The following is a 25,124-nucleotide window of genomic DNA, read 5'->3' on the forward strand; positions in this document are numbered from 1 at the left end:
TACATTTTTTTCACAATACATATCTTTCAATTGTATTACTTAAAAGAGAATATTAACTTGTCTTTGCATTATTTGAGGTCTTTTATCCCCCACATATATCCTTTCCTAAACTATCCTCTATCACCATGAACTCAAATCAGCATCTCTATCCTTGTTACGAGGGGCATGGGTGATGTCCGCCAAATCACCACCACCCCCCAAATCCCCCACCTTCCTCCTGTCTTGCCTATGCTTTGTCGTCAGCAGCTTAATCCCCTAAAACCACAGTTTAGTGCCTACTTCTTCATCCCCTCCTCAGCCCTGGTCTTAATGTCCTCACCCGCTCCATTAAACGGCAGAGAAAGGGCCCAGATTAGACAGATAATAAGAGTGTGAGCTCTGTTTGGATAACACTGTTCATGCCAAGACCTTGCAAAACAGGATTAAAACTAGCGTGTAAAGAAGAGAGAGGGTCCACCACCAGGGTATCGCGTGAGGTGGACACGAGGGACATGGTATGAGGATTTATCCCGTACATGGATAAAGAAACAAGGGTTTTGAAATGAATTAAAAGGGAATTTCCAAAAATGAAAATTCTGAATGAAAGTTCATTTTCTCACCCTCAGTTTGTTTTTTCAGTAATTTTCAGTTCTGGGACATTATCCACTACCATAGAAGGAAAATAAATATTTTAAATATATATATGCTTTATCGAACACACATTTTGATATATTGAAGAATCCAGGTGCACCCGTTCTGGGGTATTTGACTACCATTTCATTTTTCCAACTATGTTAGTCAGTGATGTTCCAGAACTGAAAATTGCTAACATTCATCCAAATATCTTTCTTTGCGTTCATCTGAACAAAGTAATTTATACAGTTCTGAGACAAAGAAGGTGAGTAAATGAAGATAGAAATGTCCTTTTTTGGTGAAGTGTCCCTTTAACCACCCTTATAAAAGAGTTACTGCCACAAGATCGTGCACATTTCTCCAAAACATGTAAATCCTTACGCGTTTAATTCTTGCAAACCGCTGGGGAGACTGCTGCGATTGACTTTGACACAATAGATACAATACAATTACAGTAGCATTTATATAATGCTCTACGTGTGGGTCAGGTTGGGCCTCTTTGAAAATTGTTTAACTCTTTAAAAAGCCACATCAAACAAAACACAGTGGCCAAACAAAGATGGCTTCTGGGCGAGCCTTACGCAAACAAATATGGTCAATGAGGTCATTTTTCATAAAAGAACACAGCCAAAACCCTGGTTTAATTGTTAAAAGTGAATAGGCAAGAGCATTTGGTTTTGGTCTATGGTGCTTGGAGGCTTGCTTAGAGATAGTTCAGCATTCGGTGACCTCTACACGAAGGCAGAGCATTCCAGAGGCAGAGGACCTGGTATTAAGTAGCAACACTAAAAGAAAATGGCTCCTTAATAAGGTAAGCCAATTAAGAGGCTGAAAGAGACAGCGATGTGATGTGAATGGGAAATGCCTCAAATTTGGGCCTCACAGAAGCAATGAATAAGGGTTTGAAGCAGTGGGGGAGAGTATAAAGGCTTTCCAACAAATGCAATGAATGAAAACTCCACAAGGAGTGGCGAAAGTAGGAAAAGATGCATGTAGGTGCCAAATTTTCCCAACTAATGCTATTTGTTGAAATTAAACAGAGAAAGCAGCACATCACTTGCAGTATTGCAGAAGAGAATGTAGAAATGTAAAGAAGGACAGTAAGGTGTTGTCAGGCGATGGGATGTTAGAGAAGAATAGAAGGGAACAGAAGCAGAGGGAGGACTGTTACGCTTTGTTCTTCTGCCTGTTGCTCCTGAATGGCAGCAATTAGTTAGCTGAGTGGGGGGGGGACACCGGGTAGAGAGAGAGCGAGTAAACGGACTCCAGCCTCACACCAGGAGACCGAAGGGAGTGGGGTTGTGGGACAGGAGAAAATATGTTCTGAGAGTAACAGAAGAGTGACAAAAAAATCAGCAGGGGGTAGGAGGAGAGAGAGAACGAAAGGGGAGGAAGAACAATAAAAGCGAAATACAGTTACATACTTTACGTCTTACAGCAGAACATAAGGATGTATAAAACAATGAATATTAGTTTTATAATATTAGCAATTCTTTCTTCTCCTTAATATGAAGATGATAATCAGATTATTTGTTTCTATCCTGAGAACAATGTATTCCATGTTTCTCAATTACTTTTCTATTTCGATCTAATTGAAGCATACAAAATAAGATTTACTAACATATATACATACGTACGTATATACATATATATATACATACATGGAAAGACACATTTTTTATCATAGCAATATACACAATTGCACAATTAGCCACAACTAGACAATCTATTTATGATTTGGGCAGCAAATAAATGCCATGCCATGACTTTTCTTTCAATAAGAGGTTATTTTATTTGTAGTTATGTAACTATCAATTGTAACCTTTAGTGAAATTTGTCGTCAGGTTTTCGCTTCTTTGTCAAAGCAGGTACCGTATTTACAAAATACGCTCTGTAGAGCAGTGTGTCCATGTAGGACTCCTGTAGAACAACATGGGGAATTCCATGCAAGGGGACCGCTGTGTATGTAGATAGAAATAGGTCATTATAAGGTAATAAAAACATAATGCTTCATTATGTACGGTCTTTAAACACCTCTAAAGACATACAGTAGTTATATTATATTGCATTTCTGCCAATAGATCCTCCAAAACAAACACACATCGGACCTTTGAAATTTGCCTGTTATTGCAAAGAATAAGGAGAAAAAAACTGTTGGTTAGGCAAAATGAAGTCAACCATTTCAATGACTAAACTAAAGACTTCCAATGCACTGTTTAAAGAAAACCTCCAGATGGATTTACATGTGCATTTCAGGTGACAAGAAGGTTTATTGGAGTATCTTAACTCTTAACGCTCTGGGTTTTTGTGCATATATCTACAGTAACTCGGAGTAACACTTCAGCAAAGGGTGTGAAAAAACACACACACAGTACATTCTCACAGCCTCTTAACTCCAACTGCCAGATGAGACTGAGCAGACACACAGTCCACATTGTGATGATGTGTGCTACAGGTGTGTGTGTGTGTGTGTGTGTGTGTGTGTGTGTGTGAAAATGTGATGACGTCTTTTATGTGTACAGTGTCAGAATCTGATATGTCCAGGAGGTGTGTGTATATATATAGTGGCCCATAAAGAATGTCAACACTTAAGCCACACTTAAAAATCTGTGAACTTCATTGCATTACTGTACATAGCAAAATATCATAGCAGGTAGCATTTAAAATGTAGTATAAACATACATTTAACACATTTCACACAGAAGTTTGTTGAAATAGACAAAAGTATTTGTTTTTCTGGTGATGAACTGCTCCTGTGTTTCCTTTGCTTTGACACCTATGTGAACCTGAGGGCAACTGACTTCATCCATAAATAAGCTGGAAAATGTGCTTGTAAAAATGTTCAAACAAGTTATTTCTGAAGAAAGCATACTTTTGCTTTTTGCTATGCAATGCAATGAAGATCTAATTTTACATGATCAAAGGGCCATAATGTAATGCATCTTCTTCACCTCAATTTAGCGAATCTGTGTATAAGATGTTTACAAAAGAAAAAATAATAATTTACAAAGTTCTACAAATCATCCACCATTTATTAAACAGACATACAGCCCTGGAAAAAATAAGAGAGACCATTTCTTCATTTAATCAGCATTTCTAGATATATTGTGGCTATTCCAGTCCAATGTCTGTGGAATTTCAACAAAATCAAAGGGGCAGGAGTGACAAAGTCATCCAACAGCAATGTGAAAGACTGACAGAATGACAGGAAACTGTGATAAAATCAAGGTTATCACATGACATTATTTTGGGAACTTTTCCTAAAAACATGTACAAATATTACTGTTGTATTATGAACTTGTTCTCTATGCAGTATTTGAGGTCTGAAAACAGAGCATCTCTTCTTTAATTTCAACCAGTGTCTACAGTTTTCATTTTCTGCAAATAAATGCAAATAGAAACAACCTTTTTATTTGAAATTTGTGCGAAATATTGTTAGTAGTTTACAGAATGAAATGATCATGTTACCTAAAAACATACCAATAAATAGTAAATGTTGAAATCAGCAAATCGGATTCTGTAAAAAATCGTCTGTATAGTGCATCTTACACTATGAATGTAAATTAGGTAAAATGTAAAAAAGCATAAAGCTGTTTTTTGCAGGCTTAGTTAAATGTACAAAAAGAAAGAAAACGTACCTGCTGTAAATCTGCCAATGAATAGAGGTGTACATGCTGTAACAGATATTCCCTTGGAAAGATCCTGCAGAAAGAGCAGAAAAAACACATTAGCATGAAAAGCATATCAATCAGGGATGTAACCATATCAAAATCTCGGTATATCGCCCACGGAACAATATTTATTGCAATATTTAAAATGACAGACGGTGACTTGGAAACGTTCCATAAGCGTCCTTTTCTTTATCCTCTAATCATAACTGTTTTTAGAGGCATGAGGTATAGTTTGAGATGGGTCAAATGACCTAAAAATCCCTTTTATAAAATTAATTTGCACCAGATGGACCTTGCCAAAGGTAATAACTATTATTTCTTCTAACATTCTCTATGTTCGGCCCGGAAGACCTATCGTTTCATACAGTAATGTGAACACAATATTATTGAGAACATTTTGCTATTCCGATAGCAAAGTATCAATAATATTGTTACATCCCTAATATCAATATTTTGTTAGTTCATAACATAAATCTGTACATTTCTAAAAAAAACATTTATTGCATTGCTGCGACTCACATCCGCTCGCAAGTTCGTTATTTTAAATGTAGACACGCAGCAGGCACATGCATCAGGGCCACATCGAGATGAAAATAGTTAAACATTTCATAGTGCCCCGCGCGCACCTCGGGGGTCATTTGACTAGAGAAAGCGTAGCGGCTCGCGTTTTCCGTACGGTTTTAGACATAAAATGTGAATCGCCCCTTAGGCTGCACGGACCAACATAGAAAACCATTCCATGAGCAACACTAGTATCCTGTCATCCCGCCTCCGTAACCATGACAACATGGGTCCAAATTGATTGGAAATGGGGTTAATTCAATTGAATTGGAAAAAGGCTGTAAAATAGGCATTTAAAAGCACTACCCCTTATTATGGGTGAAGTGGGGCGGCTCTGTCTCTCTCTCTCTCCATCTGGCTGGCTATTGTGGCCCTCTTCACCTCTCTCCTCCCATGAGTCTACTCTGGCGCTCTCGCGCTCTCATTCACCCACGGCTGCTCACATTACAAACTCAAGGGCCCACAGAATCATTTGGAAAAGAGGGGATGGGAGTGGGAAAGCAACAGGCATATTGTGAATGGGGGAGTGAGGGAGGACAGGCGGAGAATGAGAGGAAATAAAAGATACAAAATATAACTGAAAAGAGACACACAGGGTGGAAACTTTGAGGGTAACGTGGATGCTCAACATCTCATCTTGTACTACATGACTGGATAGATCATAATAAGCAAAGACATCGGACCAACAGAACAGAAAAATCCTCCTAATGAAATGTGCATAAAATAATTCACTCGGACACATTGCCAATAGCACAGCCCCACCACAGACAAGCATGATAATATTATAAAGATCCCAACAGGATAATTGGGTCGATTCAATAGTCTGGTATTGTAATTTTCAATGCATCTTTAACCCTAAACCACTAATAGTTTCTCCCCTCAGCGGACGTTTGTTGAGAATTGATTCTTGAGACCCAACAATGTAGCTCAGAGACACCAGTGAGATATTTCTGTGGCATTCATGCTCCCAAAATGGAAAGCAAAACGGGTAGTTTTGAGCTCTAATGATCCATTTAGGGATATTATGGAGACGAAGCGACATATCATTTCAAATGGCGAGCAGCTGTAATTTCGAGTGTGCCTTTTTAGTGTTTGCATAGTTCAAGTTCTGAGACCTCTGTCTATTACTTTGTGGTTTGTGGTAGAGCTCAGTTGTTCTTCTTCACTGCAGTAATCTCAGCGCTGGCAGAAGGAAAGCATGGCGGCACTCCAGACAGCCCCATTCACGGCTCATCCCCCAGGCCTCATTAGGCCGAGCCATCATTACAGCACTAATCTAAAGTCTAAACTGAGGCACGGACGCAGGGGGTGGGATGTTTACTAAGCTGGGGATGAATTCTCTTTTCATTTGTTTATGGAAGGCTTAAGGGTCAATAGACAAGAGTTGCAGCAGGTGTCATTAGTACAAATAAAGCTGCTGAAAGCTGCTTTGTTACTATGCGTTTGACACATGGCATGTCAAAAATGATACTTTATCAAGAGCCGGGTTTATCTGTGGTTTAAGAAATGAATGCTGTAGTGCCCATAGAGGGGGTGAGAATGTGTTTACCTGAAATGACCGGGCTGTACTGTTTTCAGAGGGGGAGGACAGTGTGCGCGTGTTCTTCAAAGTAATGAGAACGCTATAGGATGAGACACTTGAAAAATACATTTGTCACCCAAATTCAATGTTCGGTCATTATTACTCACTTTCAAGTCGTTTCAAAACACCAAACTTTTGGAAAATAAAGTAATTATTGAAAATAATCTCTTGATTGCTATTTTCCATGTATTGAAAGTGAATGAGCACGGGGCTGTAAATATGCAAAAAAGCAGAATAATGAAAGTAGTATTGGGCAATTCCAGGGTTATGGATGTGACACTAAGTAAAAACTTGAAAAATACATTATTAGAGAATGTATTTATTACAAAGATATTGAATTATCTGTTTATATTTGACTAAACACCTGATGATAAACTGATGTCTACATACCGTACAAACCAGAAGCAATAATACCCAACAAATGGAGAAATGATGGCTCTTCATTGAGCATAAAATAGTTAAATCTATTTTATAAATGAGGAATTTATGAGCAATATGGACCATTATGGATGTGACAGTTCACTTACCGAACTATAGAAGACTTTGTTTTAAAAACAAAAGATACTTTAAAAACTTTAAAAGAGTTTCCACATAGGTATTGAAGCCACCAAATACTGACATCTGACTTATTAGTATGAAGAAAAGCATTGGTAAAAATTAAACATTTTATCGTAAGGTTAACATTCATGAAATAGTCAGATTCAGGAAATTTCAGGCTGTCCCTCTAACAAAGCTGTCTTATGTCACTCAGCTCTACATACCGCTTTAGCTTGGTAATAATTTTGCAGTAAACAATTATGTTCCTGTCTCGAAAACTTGGCTCAGAAACTATTTTTTACATCTGGATGAAGACAAAACAAATTGTTTAATTAAAACCAAACGATAAAACTGACTTTAGTACTGTTTACTTGGGCTCTCTCACCCAATACTGTGTACATGCCGCCAAGAACTTGGGTTTTACATTCGACAGTGGTCTCAATCAATGCCACTGTGAGTTCCGGTTTTTATCATCTCCAAAGATTGGCAAAGGTGAAACCTCTCCTGAGTAGGAAGAGCTTCGAGACTGTGATCTAGTTCTTCATTTCCTCGCTGCTTGATTACTGTAATTCGCTGTTTTATGGGCTGGCGGTGTCTGCTGTACACCGACTTCAGCTGGTTGAAAATGCAGCTGCCCGTCTGCTCACAGGCTGTCGCAAACGGGTCCACATCACAACAATTTAATGTTCATTACATTGGCTACAGATCCAATAGAGTATTGAGTTCAAAATGTAGCTTTTCGTTTATAAAGCTGTAAATAATCTTGCTCTGTAGTACCTCTCGGAGTTGATCATTGCTCATAATCCAGCCAAATAACTCAGATCACAGCCTGCTCTAATGCTACAGGTTCTCAGATCTGAGGTAGGGATGATAGAGCCTTCTCCGTTGCTGGCCCGAGGCTCTGCAACAATCTGGCAGCATCTATTAAAGCTGCCTCAACTGTGCCACAAATGTTAAAGTTTGTTAAAAACTAAGCTTTTCTCTCGTGTGTTTCTCGATCTGTGATTTGTTCCTTTTTCTTTCCATTTATTTATGTATTTCTATTTTAATGTTGTGTTAACAGTAGGTATATGAAAGTTGTACAGCGCCTTGGCAGATGCAAGTTGTTTTAAGAGTGCTTTATAAATTAATTGAAATGAAAATATGACTCGAGAAAACCAGATTTTATTATGATTTTGCGATGTCCGTTTTGTAATCTGAAAATTGTGCAGCCCACAATTCATTCAATTTTATTACATAGACTAAACAGGAAAAACACAACATGAGTGTGAGTAAATGACAACGGAAATTGTATTTTTAGTTGAACTATCCCTTTGAGATAACAAATCAGTCTTTACTTGACAGATTTAGAGCCTTGGTGAGACACCAGTGCTTAATAAAAGAATCTGCAAGCCGCAGACCACAAAGCTTTACATACCCACAAATCTGATAGAACAAGTGAGGTATTACTGAACATCTTAGGAAGGCTGACAAAGAAGAGATACAGCATTGACAGGATTCCACGGTCTAATGCGGTATCTCCACTATGACAAGAAGAAATCCTAACTTAATCCCTGCGGATGTGTTGTAATGCTGATTTGGTCGATTTAGTCAAGCTTGTTCAAGTCAGGATGTGTAAAAATGAACCTGGATCTTGCTCTCCTTTAATCTCGCAGTTACCCATGGACATGGTGAACTTCTATCTCCTCGTGCGTAAATTAATCTCTGCTCATGGAAAATATGATATATGAATCTTTTGTCCTTTCTCAAGGTAAATATATATATACCACTTGGAGGAGTGTTTGCAGTGTTGGTAACCAGGCGATATGGAGCTTGTTGTCAAACAGAAGAACACCGAATGCACCCACCGTTATCAGTGGGTGGAAAGCACACAACCGAGAGGCCAATGTTGATTTTGCTGTCGAGCAGGCTTGTTTTTACAAATGGTTGTGATGAAAGAATCTTACTCCGGAACCAGATTATTTTTGAGAGAATGCCATTTGGTGTAATGTTACTTGTAATAGCTTAACAAACAGGCAGCCACAGAAACTTCTCAAAGAAAAAATATGTTTCTTAAAAATCTTTTATCCAAATACAAAATGTACGCATGCATAGTCTCATTTTTATAGGTTAGAGGAATAGTTCACACAAAAAAATAACATTTGTAATCTGACATGACATGCGAGTTTGTGCAAAATTATAATTAAAGTCAGTACAGCAATGAAGCAGAATTTTTTTTTTTGAATAAATAAGAACTTAAAATGTAGTCTCGACCTCACTATTTTAAGACTTTAGGACAGGGTTTTCAAAATGGGGTCCGGGACTCCCAGGGGCATCCAGAAGATTCTAGGGGTTCCCAGTACATTATTACGGTTACATTTTGAAGTGTGCATATTTGTTCTAAGTGTTTATCTCTTCTTCTTCAAAAAAGAGATGACTCAGTTTTTCAAATTGAGTCATGCTCAATAAAAACATGATTTAAAACAAATTATCTCTTTTTGGAACTAAACTCTTCATATATACACATTAACCTTGTTTGTGTGTGTGTGTATATATATGATTTTAGATTAGAGATAGAGAGATAGAGAGATAGAGGGCGACAGAAGTTACCTTTTTATTAAACTAATTCTTTAAGGCAGCTATTGATGGTGCTTTAGATCAAGCTCAATGGTGTGGGCTGTGACATTTCTCCCCCTCCCGCTATGGCTTAGAGTAAACACACTGCTGAGCCGCTCATGAGCGTCCGGACCGGGCGATGGATGGGTAAGGTAATATTTTAGCGCCACTGCCCTCATCAATCCTGCAATGTTTTGAAAAGCGAAGCATTAGCCGTTGCCTGCTAATAGCCTGGTTGTAAACACCAGCCATCTTGCAGAGCCTCCTGTTAGGGTCAACACTGCTGCACCCCGCTGGACCCCGTAAACAAGGCGGCCAGATAAAGTCACCGCTCAGCGGGCAGCTGGGAGAGCTCCGAGAAAATGGACCTCAGAGGGAAAATTCAGTTCAAGCCGAGGTTGCCTTTGCAAGAGCCCCCACGTCTGCACTTCAAACGACCTTCCCGGCTCGACGTCACCGTGGAGTTCAAAGGACCAAATACATACGAAAGGGTACTGGCCCATTCAATAATTCAGAGATTCAAACAACAAACAGCGTTCTGAACGTGTAGGTAAGAGTGCATTAGCAACACGATTAAGTCAACGTCTGAAGTTCTTTTTATATTTAGTGAAAAGCATTCGGCATGCTGATCACCTCAGATAAAAAGAATAAGATGGAAATACTTATCCTTAAAAACTGTACCTGATTTTTTTTCATGAACAGTTGCATATGGAAACTTTAAAACGTAATCGACTAGGAATGAGCAAAAGATATTTCAGAAATGTCCAAAAACAAGTTGATGAGAAAATAGGGTGGTTTGTCTGAATGACTAGTAAGAAAAAACGTTTTTATTGTAAGAAATTACAGAGTTTCACCTGATCTGCAGCCGTATCAATTTAAAGGTACATTTTTAAAAGAGGGTTTTGGGCAATTGCAAATGTCAACCTTAAAAGGTTTTCAACATACCGATACTGAGACCAGATGTCGATATTTGGTGGTTTAAATACCCATGTGGAGTATGGGAAAGCATGTTTTGTTTGCTTTTAAAGCAAGGTTTTGCATTATGCGAATTGTCACATCCATATCCCTATTCCTCATAAATGGACACATGAAAAGTTTAATAAAATAACCATTATCTTAGAATCACCCATCTCCATTTGTTAAGTATTATTGCTTCTGATTTGTACATCTTAATACGTAGAAATCCTACAAGGTGTGCTGCCTGAAAAATGTGTGTCCTATTTTGTCACATTCATAACACATGAATGTGTCTCTCTTTTAAAGTAAAGAACTTGTGCATAGACTGATATGTTTCTGATGTCTGGACTCCATCATATAGGGTTTTGTAAAATATAAACAGATGATTCAATACATTGGTAATAAACACATTCTTTATATTCTATTATAACAAATGTATATTTCAAGTTTTGAATGAAAATCTCCCATAGCGCTGGAATGGCCCAACCTGTATTAATTATAAAACTAATAGACCTCAGTTATCAAACTCTCAACCACCTCCCTGTTTGTTGTACCCAACTGTAGCTTCTCTTTCTAAACTTATACTTAACCCTGACATCAGTAAACATTTATCTTTCTTGATGATTAACTGTCAATGGATGCAGTGGTAGCTTTCCATTATGTCATACTTTATCACAGAGCCGTACAGGCTTTCTTCTCTCCTGGTGTGAATGTTTAAGAGGGTTTCCACACATGAGACTGACCCTGGTAAGAGCATGAAGCATTCATCACCTAGACAAGCCTTTTAGTGCCAAGACCTACAGATAAACAACGTTCCTTTACATTCTCGCTGAACCTGGACTTAAGAATCCACCGAAGATCTGAAGGAATTTCATTTGCATTCCCAGCAACCAAATGCATTACTTATAATACTGTTTAAAAATGCACTATGTTTGTGTCAAAGTCCTTAAACTGCAGCTTTCTTGTCTATAAAGAAATTAAGGTCACATGCTGTGTTACAATTTCCAGTTACACTGTTCTTTACACATTGGCAGGACAAGAGTTTCCATTTCTGTCTACACAAATGACGTTAAGTATTATGTTTTCATTTTCTTCCACTACTAATGTGCCTTTCAAGATTCCACAAATATTTAATGTAATAACATATCGTAACTCAAATGGATAATGCAGCAGATGCTGTTATAAAAACAGTGCAGCGATTACAAGCAGATTCTCCTAAGGCGCTCATTATTCAATCAACTTGTTATGGGTGATTTCCTGTTTGGAACAAAATCAACAGCTTTACAAATCCTTCACTCCCAGTTTACAAATCTGCACCGCTGAACAAGGAAAAGCTCAGTGTGGATCCATGCCGGACAGAATCAAACACTGTATTGGAAATTGCAGGAATAGTTACTGGCAAACCTTACCAAACCTTAGGCACTGATATAATTTTTTATCGCAATGTCTTCCAGAATGTGCTTCGATGTCTTTAAAGGCAATGATAATATAATTTTTTTTTTATAATTATTCACATCTCTTAACAAAATCCTACATATCCATATATAGGCTGATACATTCTCAACAAACTTCCTCCCTGTGAACTATAGGGATAGTTCACCTAAACATGAACATTTTGTCATCATTTACTCACGCTCATGTAATTGTTCCGATGAACACAGAGAAATATATTTGGAAGAACGTTGGTAATTTTCAGTTCCGGGGACATCATAGACTACCATAGTAGGAATAATTAAATGGTAGTCAAAGGTGCCGAGTACTCTTTATTTTCCTAAAGTCTTCTAAATATCTCCTTATGTGTCCAACAGAACGAAAAAAATACAATATTTTTTCCTAATTTGGTAGTGAATGATGTCGCAGACACATTGATGTCCCGCCAAAATTATTCCAAATATCTTTCTCTGTGTTCATCAGAACAAATAAAGTTATCCAGGTTTGAAACAACCTGAGTGTGAGTAAATTATGACTTTTGGATGACTTATCCCTTTAGGCTCAAAGTGTATTTGTATCATATAAAAATCAGTCAAGGAAATTAAGTAAAAAAAATGATTCTATTTAAATTCTATTTGTCTAGATAATAAATGGTAAAAAGCAGACCCACTTAGGTACTCTTTTAGACCAGTTTGGCCAATCTTTCCACTCCAAACAATGCTGTAATGTTTTTTTAACCAATTCTTGGGTCAAATATAGACATTTTCCAGGTTAAATAATTTACATTTACCAGACGTTTTATCCAAAGCGACATACACATGAGGTAAACAATCAACCCAACCGGATGGATTAACCATATTTTACACAACCATGGGTAGAAACATTCTATGACTACAGAAATGGGCATGGCTTCTGGAACGTTCCTCTACCTGCTCTGTGACATCACTCACCTGCGACGGAGGTCTTCCGCCACTGTAGCTCGGCAGCTGAAGAGGTAAGCCCTGAGAGACTGAAGCTGCTGTCTCAGTTTGAGAACGGCCGCCAAAGCTTCGCAATGCTCATACAGACATGGATTCAACTGCTGGATGTCTAACAATGGCTCCTCGTAAACAAACTCCAAAAACTCCTTAGCCTGCTTCGACACCTGAGCCACAGAAACAATGTGATGAATCATTTTTCACTTTCATAAATTGAAGAGATAAACCTAGTATAGAGGTCTCAACACATACCTTGTGTTTGTTCGTGTCCCAGTTATGCAGCAGACGAGCAGGTATGAGAAAGAGATTGTCCTGGTGACAACTTGGGCAGTAGTACCAGCCGCTATAAGAGCAAACTTTGGCCTTCCCGCGTGACAGACCCACTGGCCTCTGACATCCTGAAAAACAAACCAACAATAAATGAGGTACGAACCTCATCTACAAACACACAAATCAAACCGGTGACAGGAAAGATCGAGTCCCTCATTAGAGATTGCCAAACCACACACAGGTCTGGTGAGGGAAAAAGTTAATGACCACCTAATCTACTGATGAGGGCACGACCCTTTTAAAAATGGACAATCATTAGCAGAAGGAGATTGAGTTAACATACATTGTGCTGATGTGTCAAGGTTTACAACATAAGATAAAGCAACAGCAGATTTACATGGAAAAAACATCTAGACTCTAAACTTCTTAGTACTCAACAGGCAAAACAGTAAAACACTGATCTCATTTTATAACAAAAGATTTATCTTGAAATTGCTTTGTCTTTTAAACTTTTTATTCAAGTTCTTCAAACACTACAGGGCATCTACAGCAAAGGGCTTATCCCAACCAAACCAAAACAGGTGATTGTGAACATGGCAGGTGTCTCTTATCCAAACCATCACGGGCCAGACCCAGGACAGTGTGGAGGAAAAAGAAGAAAAGAGAAGAAAAGGAACAGGCAAAGACGGATATAGACCTGCACAATCTTTTCGGTGGAGCGTAGCGTCAGCTATACACTTCACAGAGAGAGGAAGAAACGTGGACAAGATGGGAGGTATGATAGAGAGGACAAAAACGGCCAGAAACACAGTCTCCAAAATAAAGGCGGTAGACTGTTATCAGAACAAATGTATGTGGAGGTAGACACAGATTAGAGTTTGTCCAGACAATGCTGTAGGGTCTATTTATGATGCATTGAGTTCGTTTAAAAATCAAAAACAGCTATGTAACACGTGCACCCTGACTGTAAGCTGAATTAAATCACTTTCTCAACCAATTCAACTTGGTCTATGTTAGCTCAAACATGTTATCATCCAGAAAGGGTTCTAAAAGAGAACTGCCACATATTTTTAGCTGCCGTTCATGCCTGACAAAACAAAAAAGTAAAATGTTATTCTTTGAATAAGACCCTTGACACGGACGTAATGTCGCCAAGGTACATTGCCATATTGGACCAAGAAAAGAACATCCACTCTACTTGTTTCCAAACCAATACGTAATGGGTTGTTCTAGCTGAGGTTAGGCGCTAGCATCATGCGCTGCACTATGCTGCCAATGTAAACTTGAGGTTTTAAGGGGCAGGGACCCCATACTATAAAAAGTCAGAGGGGGTGTCCCCCATGCCACAGCTGATGGGTGCCTGATATTCGGGCTGAACCACAGAGAGCAGCGGGGTGTCGTGTGTCAGGGCTGCCTTGTAATCAACATACAGGCAGAGCGTAAGCCCGCAAATACCACCCTATACCAAAAATAGCGCATGGTTGGGCACTGCCGGGGAGACTGTTATTAAGAGAGATCTAGTCGAGGCTGTGTTTTTCAGCACAAGGAAAACATAACTTGTCCATAAATTTAAGGAAAAGCAGTGACTTAAAGTCTTGACATCAACGTTTGTCTAAATTCAACTCACTTTCAAATGATTCTACGTGGTAAAAAATGATGTGTTCAATAAGTCACATTTTTCCATTACTTTAACTCAACAAAATAATTTAACAAATTTGTACTTTAAGTCAGATTTTTAAGTCAGTTTAATATAATTTAGATTTGTAAAGACTTGCACAGTACGAGTCGTTCGTTCTTGCTGACAATGGGTTTGAAATGATCCAGTGCTTTTTCAAGTATCATAGATAAATGACTTTTCCTGAACTCCTCCGTGGTTAGTTTAGTTTTAAACGTCTCATTTATAAAATCGTTGGTCCTCGGGCTCAAGAAATCCGTCACAGCAAACAGCAACTCGAAGTAATGGCTTACATTGTGTGTGTGTGTAAACTTGTCAATGACAACCTGGATTGTGCGCTGCAGCGTGGAACATCAGTGCCGCAGTCGGCTATCCCACACAGCCTACACTGGTGGCGCTCTACTCTTCTTTCCACATGAAAAAACAACTACAAGAAATTCCAAATTTGCAGGTCGCACAAGTGCGAGTACTTGTATTATGCCCGCTCTGTCAAGAAACTGGACGCAAACAGCGACCATTAAGTCGCAGTCTGGAGCCCTGTAAAATTGCTATAAAAAAAAAGACAGAAGTACACTGCAAATGTACATGTTGGGTGTAAACTAACATGAAAAACATATAAACTTCATGGCTCGCTTTAAAAATCACTAGTAGCCCTTTGAGCAGGCCGTCTTCAGATTTTGGAAGCCAAAAATGAATTTAACTAGCACAAATAAAGATTTTTTAATTTTTATTTAGAAAACTGAATAGGAGTTGAAACATCAATCAAATAAATTTTCAACACAAATATCAACAATAAATTGTGTTTAAACCTATAAAATTACAATCATCGCTACAAATATGCATTTGGTTGTAACTGAAATGTGATTTCTTTGAACGTCTTTGAATGAATCGGAGTCTAAATCTTAGATATCGTCTTGCCCAAACATTTAAAGAGGAGAGGTAAACACACAGAGTGCCTATGAAATATATATATTTTCCTCCAAATCCAGTGTATTTGACAGATGCTTTGAAACTGTCCGTCTTCAAGCAAATGGTAAACGGCAAATGGTTTGAAGTAAACTGTAGCATCGGGCTAAACTTTGCTGCGGACCAATCAGGGTGCTTACAAACTTGTATGATCATACTGTATCTTTGACTTCAGACAACAAGTAAAAGAGAACACAGTGTGAATCAATTAAGGAATGTAATTTGACTATTTAAGGTAGCCCATACGGGCAGGGCAATGATATATCTTGGTAACCCTGAACTTTATATACATACATGTTATTAAAAAAAATCCAGAATATAATTATTTTTCACTGCAGTGCATATAAATTTGATATACAATGCATAAAAAATAAGGTATGGGATTAAGAGTAACATACGGAGTACAATGTGAAGACTTTAAATAGCAAGATTTAAACACATTCTCTGCAGTTTTAGCAGACTCTGTTAAGAAGATGCCACATTATCCAAAGAGGATTTGACTACAGTTGTAGGTAACTGTGTAATCTATCCCCATCAAGCCTATTGGACTAGACTGGTTCTGGTCAGTAGACAGAGAGCATGTCACTTCTGGGAAGGAGCTGGATACTTCTGTGTATTGTGGACAATACATCCCAAGCCAGCAAAGTAGAGCCCAAAGCATGAATTCCCACATACGTACAAATACACAAGGTGTGAGTTTGCACATCTCATCTAGACAGACAGCTCAGAAAATATCCAGTGTCACTGCCAAAGAGAAGACAGTGAAGAAACCAATCTGCATTTCAGCCAACTGAACCCTCTGATGTGTCAAAAGAGAAAAACAAATCTAGCAGAGGAAGAACATGTTCCTCACAAACAGAACGGGGCCAACCTGGGAGTGTGGGAAAGACAAAGAACGTTGCCAAATAAGAGCCGTTTGATGTGTTCAGTCCCAAACTATCCCCAAGGTTTCCCGCTTTCATTTTTAGCAGCACTGTTGCCCTAAAACGGCAACTATTTGCAAGAAAAAGGAATTGGAGTGGGGGCACTCTCACAATGGTTTCCTGGTAGAATAGCTGTTTCTGTCCTTAAGAAGGTCGCTACGTTTTTCTTGCAGAAAAAGCCTTCAACTCAAGCTACTTTCAACTGGCCGCCGATTTCCGTGGGACAAGCATCACAGGGTGGGCCTTTGCGGCCCCATAAGCGAAAGACAACAAGACCTTAGTCAGCTTTGATGTTTTCTATTCAAACACTCCACTCCACAAAATATGGCATGAGGGGCAGGCGTAAGGTTGTGCGTGTGCAAGTGTGCTCATACGTGCGTGTTTGCTTGAGAAAGATGCCCATCTTTTTGATGTAAACAGCAGTCCTTTGGTCCCCATTCTCTCCCCCTGACCTTGTACTGCCCTATCTCAGCTCTTTTGTCCCACCTACAGCTGGATCTTCCTATTTGATCTGCCGTCCTTGTATACTCTACAGGGTACTTTGGTGGCGGTGTGTGAAAAAGAAACCCCAGGCTGCAAGATAGGGTTTAAGCAAACTATGTGATTGGCTTGAGAAAGGGAGTGTGCATGTGCTTGAGAGAGAAAGGAAAGGGTGTCTTCTTTAAATGGATGACATAAATAGGTCAAACAAGGCTGATATGCGTTGGTGTTTTTAGTATGTAGCCCTGCAAATAAAGGCTTTTTACATACCAAAATATATTTGCAAGTCCCTGAATTTGAATTCTCTTAGCATTTTTGGGGAAGAATGCAGTTTTTCAGGCCAAACTAAATCTTGTTTTTCGGCAGGTCTATACATTTGAATAAAATGCTCAATTCATGTTGCTCAGCTGTGTTTTAATGTGAGATGGTGGGACTAAGTGATGTGAAAGTCAGTGCGCCATGGAGGAAAGGTGAGGACAATTCTTAGGGCCTGTGCACCTTTGCACACTGCTAACGGATGGGGCACCTCCCCCCGGAAGGCGATTGCAGACGGGGCCCAACCCACAATTTAAAGTCAGGAGGCACAAAACAGCTAGCTGTTTATACCCTGTTGACAGTCAAAACACATCCATCTTAAACATAGGAAAGGATATACAGATTACAAAATTAAAAGATTAAAAGTAATAGGATAGGATATACAGATTGCAAGAATAATTATTTTATGTACACTGACTTTCACGTAAAAAACTTGATTGAAATGCTTCTCATGATCTTAAAACAAGAAAATCTGAAGGTTTATGTTTTTAATTGTAAATTTGTGGAGTATCCCCCAAAACAGCTCACTAGAAGCCAAGGGCACACAAATTAATTGTACTACAGCCTATCACAAAAAATAACCCATCAAAGTAAAATTCAGAAAAGAAAAATAACATTGAAAGAGAAGCCAACAAATCAAAGAGTAAACACACTCCATTAATACTTGAAATTGTACGAGGGAAATGAGGAAAGAGACAGAAAGACTGGGGGGCGGCCTAGAGCCGGGATGTACCCAGCTGTTCTGTTCTTTTTAGGCAGACCTGTCCCATTCGAAAAATCTATTTTGTGGCCCTAAACCAAACAATTAGCTTCCGTGCGCCTTTGATTCTAAAAGGGGATTTTTACCGCTTTACATGGGCCAATTATCATAAGGTGCCTGCTGTCCTTGTGCGGTGAGGCTTTCAAATATCCTGCATTAAAAAGCTGGTTGTAACAACCAAGGAGGAAAGCGTTTCATTCATTCCCATTTAAGAAAAAATGACTGAGAATTAACACCAAAAATGACATAAGTGTAACTCCTTAGATATCTAGCTGGACTGTGAAAACCGGAACTGTGAAAAGCATAGACTCATAAGACCAAAAAGCTTAAACAAACAACATATGGCATGAAATAGTTAATGTACTAAAATTACAGACTTGCGTTAGGGGTTGGTACAGCAAAATGGATACTTGTTTATTTAAGGAATGATATGGCATATGTTGAATAGACAGGCACTTGGTTTGAAACAATAGTTCAATGAGAGGGAAAACTCTTAGGGTTGGGAAAGCTTGACTCATGCAAAGGTAAACTTCATATAAATACAACCAATTGAGAAAGCAAAAGTGAAAGAGTTTGCAGTCTGTGTCTGTCATCTTAAAGGGATGGTTCACCGAAAAATCTATATTCTGTCATGACTAATTCACCCTCTGATTTTTCCAAACCGGTTTAAATTTCTTTGTAAGTCTGAACACAAAGAATGATATTTGGGAAAATGTTAACAACTGACATTTCTGGGGCATCATTGACTGCCATAGTAGAAAAACATTTTTTGAGCTGTTGAACACAACATATATTTTGAGGATTTTAGACAAGCAAACAGTTAGGGCGCCTTTGACTACCATTTTAATTGTTCCTACTATGGTAGACAACGATCCCCCAGAACTGTCACTTGCTAACATTCTTCCAAATATCTTTCTCTGTGTTTAACCAAACAAAGGCATTTATACAGATTTGGAACAACTTGAGGGTGAGTAAATCATGACAGAATTTACATTTTTAAGTGAACTGCCCCTTTAACTTTGATTATTTTTATCTGTTGATACATGCAGTTAATTATAATATCATTTAAATAATTTCTTTAGATTTAATCTATCGCTATATTATAAACCAAAGTCTATTGTGTCTAGATGTGTTCACCTGCACATCGGAAGCCCTGAGCAGTGAGGCCCTTCTCTATAGCCAGACAGGTAAGGATGCTGAGAAAGCTTGTGGTGACGGACTGACGTTTTGCTCTTTGGGCCTCCCGGTGTCGCCGTTCCCTGGCTGGCTTACTCCTCATCAGCACTCCTGTGGGACCCGACTGATTATTCTCCCACTGGGGTCGCTGAGCTGTCACAGCTGTGCGCAAGGCCTCCACCCAATCCTTGGCTTTGAGCTCGCTCTCCGCCCGTAAGCGTAGCACATCATCAGGAAATACAGCCTGGAGGTGAAAGTTGGTTCCACTGTTTTCATCATCCCGTTGCACAGCCAGACAGGAAGCCAGCGGGTACCGCAGCACGGGCTCCGACACAGGACCCCTCCCTTCAGTTGGAAAGGCCTGCAGCTCTGTGTGGCTCAGCACGAATGTAAATGCCCTCCAGTTGTTGAGGTCGGTGAGTCGATGCAGAAGGCCAGCCTTGAGCACGTCGGCACAGTGCTGGTTGAACAGCGGAAGGGCCGTGGGACGAATCAACGGCCGAGGGATTGGCACCGACGCTGCGTCAGGGTCGTGGGTGGTAGGGGAGGTGGCACGAGACAATTCGCCTTTACGATGAGCTGGACGTGCGGCCAAGACTCGTTCCCAGAGGAGTCTGCGCCACTCCAGTGCCTCCCACTGGCAGGGTGCGCGTAACTGCACACGGGTGCTGTTGAAGAAGACCGCTTGGAGCACGCGTCCATCTTGGGGTTGGGGTGCGCTCACCCCATGGCAGTGAGATAGAGAGAGGGCGGCACATAACTGTTGGTTACCGCTGCTGTCCAAGCTGTAGAGACGTAGCTCGCAGGGTGTAAGCTCGACGTGACATGCACTCCAGCGTCCCCAAGGTCCCTCTCGCTGCTCCAACATTCCCTGCTTCACCAGGCTAGGGCTGCTCTCCTTATGAGCTACAGAAGAAAGTGAGAGAGAGCATCTTTAGCTTCCAAATCATACTACAGTTTAAGAAAATGTGAGTTTTTGCATCAAACTGATTTTGAGATTTTCATTTCTTAGCTTAAAAATAAAACGCTCTTATATGTTTATCTGAAAGATTTGCGTGGCTGATGCCATTGTGCATCTTCGTGATAGTGGTCTGTCCAGCCACCACACAGCAGGAAGACCCATTATTGTGTACTGGACTACTGTTAAAACAAAACGGAAAAATGTAACCGTTAATCTTTGACACTCCTTTTCAGTCCTTCCTTTCTCCGTCTGTTTCTTTCACACACTCCCTCCTTTATCTCTTTTCCTCTCTTAGTTCACAACAACCCCATCACTACACTTCCTTAGCTGGAAACAGCCCGTTTCCCTCTTAACCCTCTGGAACCTGCTGGGTGCCCGGGAATGCCAAGTCCAGCAGAGGCCAGGAGGAGGCTAAAGTAACAGTAAATGCCCATGGATTGTTTTCTTTAAGTCTTATCTATCACGTACCAGTAAAAACTGCACGTTCTTACATCTGTAACTTATAATGGGCAGTCCCCTCCCTTTTTTGTTGTTAACTGTAGGTCTGTGGGTTGGGTTCATTTGGGTCGTTTCAAGGGGAGCCCGCAAACACTCAGGCAGCTTTGGTCTTCTAAAGAGTTACTGTGGATAGTTGGGGCTCCTTGCGCACCGAGGGCTTCAAAGACACGTAGCTTGCAGCTATGGAAAGTCACTACTAATTTCACGGCAGAGCGGATGCTAGGCGTGCTGACATGACCCAATTAGTGAGCTGGTGCAAGGCCAGTGTGCTTCCAGAGCTTGTACGTTTGAAAACCTGCCATCTGCAAGTTGCAAAAAGACTTGTTTGATGAAGACACGGTAGATAAAAATGGTACTACGGAGTTCTGACTGAATATACACTCATGTATGGACGTGAGAGGTAAAGACTCAAACCTCTTCAAGCCTAGAGGGAAGGGCAAATGAGGATGCAGAAACAACACCAAACCAAATACTTCAAGCAGTGATTTTCCAGAAAGATGTACTATGATTGCGGCTGCCGTACATCTCCATCTTATTACTGATGATGAACTATTCAACAAATAATAACACAGTTCTGCTTGAGCCAATAAATATGTTGCAGAATGGGGGCACATGTCATTGTGACTGCTTGTCTCAGGGACTCATCTCAGTCTGGCACATGAAGACCTCACAGTGCACCGCTGCAATGAGACTAATAAAACATCAACATAGCCACATCTCTACTAAATATCACTCTGTAATACTGCGTCATCCATAGGGCTGTAATCAAAACACAGACAGCAGTACTCCCATAGAAGTCACATCATTACGGCTGTCATGATAAACACAGTTGAAATGTTAAGTATATAGTCTCTGCACATGTTACACTTTAAAGCAAAACTCTGTAGTTTTTCGACCTTAAAATAATGTCTCAAAAATTATTTCAATGGTAGAACAACTCTCAACTGGACGAATTCTACTGCCCCTACTACTTAAGCAACATCATAGAGGCTACAACCACCGACCAACCATAACAAAACAGAGGACGGACTTGCCCAATAGTAACGTGCACCTACATTATAAGAAGCCTAATATGGAGTAAGGGACTCTATTTACTAAAGTATGATTTTCTGTAAAGCTATTAAAAAAAAGTGACATGACTTTTGTCGAAATATTCTTAATGTTTCCAGTAGGCATTTCCTTTTGAAAAACTTTTTAAATTATCAGTTCACCATTGCTTACAATACAGGGGAAAAATTACAATGGTAGTCAAAAGTGCCCCAGCATTGCTTTCCTACATTCTTCAAAATATCTTCTTTTGTCTTCAACAGGACAATGAATTTTATAAGCATTATTCCTACTATGGTAGTCAATGTTGGCCAAGAACTGTTTATACAGATTTGGAACAACTATAGTGCGAGTAAATAATGATTATTTTGGGGTGAATTGTCCCTTTAAGGTAACAAAAGCATCCATCCATTGTCCGAACCCGCATCGTATGCAGGGTCACAGGAGGGCCGTTGCCTATCCTAGCATCTTGTGTCACAGGCAGCATACAGGTTACCCTGGAAAGGTGGCCAGTGCATTGCAAGGCACTCACAGATACATAACAACGCTTGCACAGCTATATTTATTGGAAAAACGTAACACATAAAGGCTATCCTGGCTCTACCAGGCTCATATCAGGATCTTTCTCACTGAGAGCAACTAAACAGTATAATACAAAAAGCTTATATTCTAAAATTAACTAGATTTAGACTTAAAACTTAAATCTATGGAAAAAACTGGTTTTGAAAATAAGCAAACAAGGCATACCATATTGAAATGGACTGTTTTAATGAACTACAGAGACAAGTCAAGCATAGCACAAACAGCGAGAGTAATGTGGTGAATGGTGTATGGATTTCTCAGGTCTTAATCAGTACATCTATCAGCATTAGAAACTGGCTGGATTGCCAATATCTTAACGTCACCTAACATTCAGCTCTTTTCAATCTTACTCAATAAAGAAACAGTGCATTCTAGCATGAAACGAGTGCCTCTTTCCACAATCCCTTTGGCACATTGTGCAGTAATTAACAACTTGCTCTATTAGTATTTAACACAAGCAAGAAAAGCCAGGAGGATTGCTATCACCGGCTGACATGCAGTATCTTGGATTGATTTAGTACTAGATGCTGAGGTAAATCAAAGTCTGTTAAAATGAGTAAATACAGAATTAAACTAGACTGCAGTGGATATAAATAAGTTCAAAATGTAGTCACAATTTGTATTGGTGAGGATAAGCACATTTATAAATTATAATCATTGTAAAGAATTCCTAAGTGCTAATGAAATGTGCCCTCCCCCTTCCTACAGACTGAACATTTCTTGAAAAGCACATATCATCCAACAGATATGTTCTTTCTGACAGTTGCTGTATGGCTTGGCATCATGCAATATATTTGATTTGTGGCTAGAAAAACATTATAATCTTGTCACACAATGTCACTGTCATGTATAGACAGTCAGGTTTTGAAGCAACAATATATTTATATGTTTAACATACCATTTCAAATTAAATGTTCAATGAAATCTACTCTGTTTTGTTGCTTAAAGACAAAGGTTTGAATCTTACCATCCCTGTAGTCGTTCAGCGCCATGTTCTTGAGTGTATTTTTGTCAATAGCTAGCATGCCGTTATCTGTGTAACTACGGTTGTTGACGTCTGAACGTGAGCGGTTGTGGCCACGTTTGAAGCCTCCACTGGATGTTGTGGTGGTAGAGTTTGTCTCTTTGGCATGAGCTGCCAAATCATTGGTGGATCGTGCCCGGTTCCTTTTTCCGTGTCTTAGGCCCAGCACGTGAAAGGACGCCTGCTCTGCCCAGGCCATGTTGCCAGGTGATATCTCAGAATGCTTTCCTGTCAGTAGTCCCCACACACCGCTGGAGTTCAGCTTATCCAAGGTAGAACCTTCTTTAAGCTTCTGTGTATGTACCTGGCCATCTCCTTGGTTGTCATCGAGGCAATGCAAGTAATCCTCAGTGGCCTCGAGGGCGGGGCTAATGTCCTCAACCTCCAGACCCTCCATCACCTCCACAGTTTTGCTGAAACGGAGAGTGCGTTGAGGTGGAAAAGGCGGAGGGATTCCTTACGTCCGGAGGCGTAGGAAGAACGGGATCGACGAGCCTCAAGGCACCACAGACGGAACATCTGCTTTATGATAGATAAACAGATGGTCCAAGAAGGCCTGAACTCCGTCCAGGAATGTCAGTTGATGAGCCAACACTGTTAATCAAGCACATAATGAGAACCGATTACTATGCCAGCAATCAGTATCAGCACTGGGCAAGGGGAATCCGGCAAAACCCAAGTGCAAATATAGAGCAGTCTAGAACAGGTGTTGCTTCTTATTCAGAGCAGCAACTCAATTCAGTCACTGCAGTCGATAAGGCAGTTATCCAGTGACTGATAAATGCAATGTGGAACCAGAACGTCCTTCCCAAGGGCTCAACATCCTGAATTCAGACAAAAGAGAAAGAAAAGCACAAGACTGTCAGAAGGTACAGTAGTGACATAATTTACAGCTGATAAGCTATGAGAATATCAATACTGTCCTTCTACAACATCAAACTCAAGTGCGCTTCCTTGCTTTCACATTCAAAGTCAAATGGAAGCGACATATTCAAAACACTTTACATAGTGCAAGACCTGCAATGCTGGCCTGAAATTCAGATAAAACAGAATCTGATTATGATATATAGATACAACTTACTAGGTAACTGAACTCCACTTACCTTTAAACAGTCTTTACACTCACAACACCCTTACAACAACGCTGTCATTTCACGTTCCTACCTGACGTCTTAACTGACTACTGTAAATTTTTGACCATAGGGCACACAGACACCCCAACATCATCAGTGAAAGTTTCTAGCTTGGGGTGGGGTTCCCTGCCTCTATACGGGAGCATGTCTTTCCGTTTCGTTCAACAAGATTACGCAGCCTCTCCTCATCTTACACTGGCATACCTCCTCTGGCACTTACATCGATTTCCTGTTTTCCTTTGTGCTCTTGCTCAGGGTCTTTCACTGTCTTTAAAGCATAAATTATTGAAAGACCATTACATCATCTCAGAGCAGAGACTCATTAGACTTCATTAAAAGAAGTGGAATGAGAGACAGATACCGAGAACAACAAAGGGACAGATTGTGAATT

General features: G+C 39.8%; 1 protein-coding gene across 7 annotated transcripts in view; it reads right to left on the bottom strand.

Annotated features, from left to right (window-relative positions):
* Positions 1 to 25,124, bottom strand: part of plekhm3 (pleckstrin homology domain containing, family M, member 3) — a 34,068-nt gene that overhangs the window by 7,910 nt on the left and 1,034 nt on the right. For 3 of the 7 annotated variants that reach the window (XM_079464203.1, XM_079464204.1, XM_079464206.1), the window contains 5 exons: positions 23,544 to 24,424; positions 19,450 to 20,394; positions 13,176 to 13,321; positions 12,897 to 13,090; positions 4,251 to 4,314 (listed from right to left, as the gene is read on the bottom strand). In XM_079464203.1, the coding sequence (XP_079320329.1) occupies positions 4,251 to 4,314; positions 12,897 to 13,090; positions 13,176 to 13,321; positions 19,450 to 20,394; positions 23,544 to 23,997 (1,803 nt within the window). In that variant the 5' untranslated portion in view covers positions 23,998 to 24,424. Of the gene's footprint in view, positions 1 to 3,444; positions 3,579 to 3,627; positions 3,991 to 4,250; positions 4,315 to 12,896; positions 13,091 to 13,175; positions 13,322 to 19,449; positions 20,395 to 23,543; positions 24,425 to 25,124 lie in introns of those variants that run through there. The other 4 variants (XM_079464207.1, XM_079464208.1, XM_079464209.1 and 1 more) reach the window with 3 other exon arrangements.

This window comes from Barbatula barbatula (genome assembly GCF_947034865.1).
Source record: "Barbatula barbatula genome assembly, chromosome: 9".
NCBI classification, from domain to species: Eukaryota; Metazoa; Chordata; class Actinopteri; order Cypriniformes; family Nemacheilidae; genus Barbatula; species Barbatula barbatula.